The sequence below is a fragment of the Triticum dicoccoides genome, chromosome 1B (assembly GCF_002162155.2).
Source record: "Triticum dicoccoides isolate Atlit2015 ecotype Zavitan chromosome 1B, WEW_v2.0, whole genome shotgun sequence".
Lineage (NCBI taxonomy): Eukaryota > Viridiplantae > Streptophyta > Magnoliopsida > Poales > Poaceae > Triticum > Triticum dicoccoides.
The window spans coordinates 687554985-687561232 of record NC_041381.1 but is presented as its reverse complement, the minus strand read 5'-3'; the positions used below and the strand labels follow the sequence as shown (position 1 = coordinate 687561232).

Here is a 6248-nt window from a genome sequence, read left to right as displayed (position 1 = left end):
GAGAAGCCTACTCTCTCTGGTCTGCCGCATTGAAGTCGGCTGCCCGCCCATTCGCTTGGCCACGCCTAACTACGAACGGCTTGCGCGGCGTCCACGCCATACCACACCACATATCTTATCCTCTCCGTCTCCGCTCACCGCGGTTGACGATGTGCAAGTCGTGGTTTTCCTTGTTGACAGGTGACAACTCCGGATCTCCTTTTGAATCCGGATCTTGGCACCGATGCCGTCGCTCTTCGGGGCCATCAACCTCCACAGCAGCCGGCTCCTTCGAGAAAGAAGAGATCATCATCTCCTTCGGTGGCATGGAGGAGCAGGAGCTGCCGCAGCAGCCGCATCTCCTCACGAAGGTGACAACAACGAAGGAGGACTACAAGGCGCTGATGGAAGTCACGATTGAGTGCTCGCTCAAGTACTGTGTTTTGATGATGTCCTCGTTATTGCCAGCCTGCATCAGAAAGGAGACGGCATCGCCACCTAGATACCAAGTGAAGGTGGCCGCGGTGTTGCCGCCTCTTCGACAAATCAAGACGGATCTCGTGCTCCCCCCCCCACCCCCTCCGCACCCCTCGGCGCAAACCGCGGCGTCCAAATAGGACGCCACGAGAAGGAGCCGGCGTTGCCGCAGTGCCACGTTTCATGCGACAAGGATGTGAAGGAGGAGGTGCCTTGGTGATCACGCAGGCGCCTCATCCACTACTTCGATGGACACGACGTCCCTCATCATGCGGCATTTTTGGAGGAGCAGGTGACACTCTGGGTGGTGTTTGCGAAGTCCGACGAGGCGCCATAGTCGCATTGGCCAAGGTGGCTCTCCGGACAACGCGCGAGTAAGCGGAGCGGCTCCTTCGCGAGGGCCAGGCGGCGGCCCTGGCCCGCACGTTTTCGCCGCTTGAAGGACCAGTCTGACGATGATGATGATGATGATGACACGGACGCCGACAAAGGTGCTGCCGTCCGGGCCAATGAGGCTTACGAGGTCACCGTCCGCTTCAAGCTAGTTTAGTTTTTTGTTTTTGTTTTTGTTGAGTGGATGAAATATCATCCTGTTTATATGAAATATATCAAAATTATGTTCGTTTGCATGAATCTCATCGTCTTTGCATGAGTTTTATCCAAATCTAATTGTAATGCATGCGGAGGTTTATGACAAGTATTGGATGGTCGGCTTCCCAGTCACTATGCGCGGACAAATACTATGTCTGTTTTTGGGGCCGGCGTCGGAGATGCCCTAAGTCATATTATTAAAGTTTGACAGGGTTTACCTCAAATAATGTAAATATCTATGGTACTAAATCAACATCTCCAATACATGCACTTTGATGTTTTTATATAATTTTCTAATAACTAGATTCATGTAAAATAGTACTTCTAACAACTCTACCATTTTCAAATGCCTACCTGAATAAAAACATTTTATTATGGAATTTCGGATGTACCCATGCGTGTTACCAACTCACCTGCCCGCAAAAGATGGGGTTCAAGAACTCATCATCCAAGAGGATGCTACTGCGGTGCACCATTGCGCTCTTCTGGTCAATGCCGCGAATTAGCTAGTCCACTCCATCATCCCCAGTTAACAAACACTAGTGGATCCGCATTGGTAGTTTAATCAGTGGTCTCGACCCTGAGGCTGATCGATCACATGCACGTACCGATGCACGTGCGATGCCCCAAAACATTCAGCTAATCAAGTAGATTAAATTATAAGCGGCATGCAGAATCCAGCGTCAGATGGAACAATTAGCAGTAGCGCCAAACTGGCAGGTTTCCCCGAGGAAGGGGATGGAGATCGCTGTTCAAAAGGCTGTCGCCTGAAATGCCCTCGAGATTGCTTTAGTTAACAATGCTTTCGTTCACGCGCTAAGCACGAGAGACATGCATGCATAATCTATAGAGAGCATCTCTCGAGATCGATGGTTAATTAGCGGCTTGCACTTGCAGCCACCTCTTTGTACTACCCTATAGCTCTGTACTCTGTACAGTACTGCTTTTGAGCTCCCTTCTGTACTGTTCATATGCCCCCAAAACTGTAGTAGTACCTCGACACCTTTTAGGGTATTCTGGTACTACTCCCTTCATTTTTTATACAAGGCCACAAATTCATATTACAGATACCAAGATAAATTTAATATCTTGCTTTGTAAACTCACTTTTCTTCTCGTTTAGTGGGATCATTAACACACCACATGCATGCAAGGAAGGGATAGAAAGCTGATTGTAGTGTCATTATGAATGCATGCATGCAAGTATTAAATAGACTACTGGTTCAAGAAAATAGCATTAACTTTTGTCTCGATTATTGTTGGTCGTCTTGTATAGATGCAAAGTATATTTTTCATAGCGGCCTTGTATAAATAAATGGAGGGAGTAATATACTTGTAGGAGCACTATTTTAGCCCCAAAATATATTCTTTTTAGTAGGGTATTAGTAAGATATGATAACACAAATTTCATGCTCTAATAGGAAACCAGGGCATTTCATTATAGTATCAGCAAGCGCATATATGACAAATATGACACCTCAAAAGCCCATGGGTCCTTCTGGCGCATCCGCAGGCAGTGACCGGTCATTCGTTAAATTAACACAACTGTATCCAGACACTTCATAATATATTCTTAAATCCATAAGAAAGCATGCAAACGAAAAAAATCTACTACTACGTATATCATCTGGCTACTCCTTGTTGAAGATGTCGACTATCTCCGTGCCCGACTCCGGGTACATGGGCGGCAGTTGCAGCTCCGGCTCCTCCGCTCCGGCCTCCTCCTCTATCTCTGAGTCGAGTTCGGCAAAGAGCGTCGGTCACCACCCGCTCCTACCGGAGAAACTGCCGGTTGGCCTCCGCATAGGCCTCATCCTGGATGGACTTCAGGACGGCCTGCTGCTCCGCCATCTTCGCGGCTTGGGCGACGGCAAACTACAAGAAACAGGTAGTTTGCCGTCAGTAGGCATTTTTGCCGTCAGCTTTTCGTCGGGGTAGACGGCAAAGAGCACATTTGCCGTCAGCTGCTGACGGCAAAGAATGACTAACGGCAAAGATATATTTTGTTGTCTGCGTTTTTTATTACAGACGGCAAATAGTCTTTGCCGTCTGTCTTTCTTTTTACAGAGTCTGTCTTTCTTTTTACAGACGGCAAAAAGTATACTTTGCCGTCTGTAATGAAAAATACAGACGGCAAAGATTTGAAGAAACACACCACACGGATCGCCACATGGATCGACGATGTGGCAGTACCGCACCACTCACGCGCGACCCCATCAATGCACGCAGCCCACATTCCCGAGACCCCACCCACGTCCTACCCACAAAAATCCCCACCCACCCACCCACGATCCCATCTCCTGCGGTCCTGCCTCCCTTCTCTCGATCCCCACCGCACCACCACTCGCCTCTGCCTCGTCGGACACCGACGCCGCGTCCTCTCGCCGGACCCCGGCGCCGCGTCCCCTCACCGGACCCCGCCGCATCCCCTCGCGGGACCCCGCCGCCTCCCATCGCCGGAAGGGGGCGCTCCTCGACGCCGCGTTGGCCGAGGCCAACCGGGAGCGGCGCTCTCCAACGACGGCGCCGCCGCCGACGTCGACGACTAGGAGGACAAGGATGTACAGGCCCCCGTGTTCGCCCGCGCCACCGGGCACCACCGCCTCCGCCTGCATCCGGCGCCGCCTTGGACAAGGAGGTACAGCGCCCCCGCCTCCGCCGTCGCCACCAGCCTTGGTCCTCCGGCCAGCGAATCCTCTGCCACCGCCGGCAAGCCTCCGGCCTTCCCTTCCTCTGCTTCGCCCATCTCTGAATCCTTCATCTTTCTTTCTCCAGGAACCACCGAGGCGACGGGCACGAGCAGGGCACGGCCGCTGCGGGCGGGCGGCGCTAGCAGGGCAGCCGGTGCGGGAGGCCGTTGCGAGCGATGCTCGGGCGGGCGGTGCTAGCAGGGCGCAGGCGAGCAGGGCCGTGCGACCACGCGTCCAGCATGGACGGGCGGCGTTTCGGAGACCAGGGTCGGCCACGGTTGCTGCGGGCCGGTGCGGGCAGGGCAGCCGGCACGGGAGGCCGCTGCAAGCGACACACGGGCAGTCGGCGCTAGCAGGGCGCGGGCCAGCTAGGCCGTGCGTCTGCGCGGCCAGCATGGCCGGGCGGCTGCGCAGTGGCACGGCTAGGCAAGCAGGGCAAGGCGGCGGTAGTGCATCGCCGCCCAGAAGGACGGCCGGCGGTCAAGTCCCTGTTCCTGCAGTGGAGAAGGACTTGATTGTTTTTTTTACTTTCTAGGGTCCTTTGTGTAAATTTTCAGGACAGCTGTGTAACTTCTCTGTAACTCCACCTACAATGAATGAAAGGTAGCACGGCCGTGTCGAATGAATGAAAGGTAGCACGGCGAACCTGCTCTCTTTGATTCGATGTTCATGTGTCCGGCGAGATGCTCTGCTCTGACATCATTTAAAAAATGCAAAACAGTCTTTGCCGTCTGTACTTCAGTCTAGATGACACCAAAGAACATGTTTTGACTGACGGCAAAGAACGCGGTTTTGCCGTCTGTTATTTTTGAGGCAGAAGGCAAATCTATAGTTGGCTGACGGCAAAGTCTTTGCCGTCTGAGTTTGCCGTCTGCTTCCTGACGGCAAAATCTTTGCCGTCTGGATTTAGGTCTTTGCCGTCTGTGATCCACAGACGGCAAATTATCTGTTTCCTGTATACTCCGCCTCCGCCTCCTCCATGTTGAACCCCGCAACAAGCTGCTCCGCCTCGTTCTCCTCCGCATCCGGCACCTCCATCGGCTTCAACAGCTGCTCTTCCTCCTCCTCCTCCTCCTCCTCCGACTGTTGCTCCTCCTCCTACTACGGCTCCTACGAGTCCAGCCCGACAGCAATGCGGCGGTGCGCCTAGCCTGGATCTCCTCCGCGATATGCCTCCAGTGCTTTGGCGTGAGCATAGCGTACATGGTGATCTACAACCGGACCATGGCGATGCCAGAGAGCGTGGGAGAGTGGGGGAGAGGACGCGGACGGGCTCGGGTGGCGGCGCAGAGATGGAGGAGGTGGATGGGCTAGGGTAGGGGGACACCTGTCGACATAAATAGCCGGATTTGGCCTCGGACAGCGAACCGAAGCGGCGTCCCACGACGTTCACACCGTGGCGACAAAGGAGGCATCCGTCGGACGGCCGGGTTTCCGGACAATTTCACATGGGACCCATCGTCAGTACACATGGTGGACGCGCTCGGGCGCCATATCTGCCCCATATTTGAAGGTATTACATCCGTCTTGATTTATTAGTCCTCTTTATAAGAAAAGTGACGTTTAGGCTGAGCGTTTGAGACCTGGTTTGAGTTGTTCGTCTGAACCATATTTTTGCGATCGGCGAATGACCAGGCGGGCCGCCGGTCGTTTGAGGCCGGTTTCAGTCGCCGGCTGTAGATGCTCTTTGATCTCCACGATTAATACGACGGCATTGGCGGCCCATATGTCAGGGCCACGTCACCCGGCTGCCCTCACCCGTGACGCATGCAGCCTAGTAGCAGTCCTATCGAATCGGCTGGCGTGACTAGCTGGCTGAAAAATGGATTCGATACGGTCCAACTGGGAATGGCAGCAGGTACAGTAACAGTAGTCTAGGTATACTAGACTCACGCTAAAAAAAAGTCTAGGTATACTAGACTCACACAGGCGTACAGCATAGTAGAACATGGTTTATGGTTTTTCCAGATCGAGAGAGCAGGGTTCATGGTTTAAATGTGAGCAGGTCTTTACTGCAAAAATGGCGTAGAGACGTCGGAGAGTATCGGCCGCGCTGGACGCCACGGCCAGCCCATCTTGGATTCTTGCTTGTTTCCAGTTTTGAGAACCTTCCTGAAGTGTTTTTTTTTCCTTGCGCATTCTTTCGGTTTATTCCCTCCTTTTTTTTCGTTTTTACTTTTCCCTTTTAATTTCGTTTTTCCTAATTTCATTTCAGTTTTTATTTTATTTCATTTTTTCTTTATCTTTTTTTTCCAAACTCACGAGCATTTTCTGAAATTCAATTTTTTGTCAAATTGCTTTTTTAATTCAAAATTTGTTCATCGAAGTAAAAACATCTTGATCATAGTAAAAAATGTTCATCACAATCAAATATGTTCATCCAATTCGAAAAGTGTCCATGCGTACAAAATTTGTTCATCATGATAAAAAATGCTCATCGTATTTAAATTGTTAGTGAATTTTGAAAAAAGGTTCATCATATTCAAAAATGTTTATCAAATTGGAAAAATCT

At 51.6% G+C, this 6248-nt stretch overlaps 1 protein-coding gene across 1 annotated transcript; it reads left to right on the top strand.

The window, feature by feature from the left end:
* The first annotated feature begins 3227 nt into the window (after window positions 1-3227).
* LOC119350946 (extensin-like) lies at window positions 3228-4381 on the top strand. The gene is made up of 2 exons (XM_037618545.1): window positions 3228-3684; window positions 3822-4381. Exons 1-2 carry the CDS (start codon window positions 3228-3230, stop codon window positions 3932-3934), a joined length of 570 nt encoding a protein of 189 aa, XP_037474442.1. The 3' UTR covers window positions 3935-4381.
* Window positions 4382-6248: the final 1867 nt, after the last annotated feature.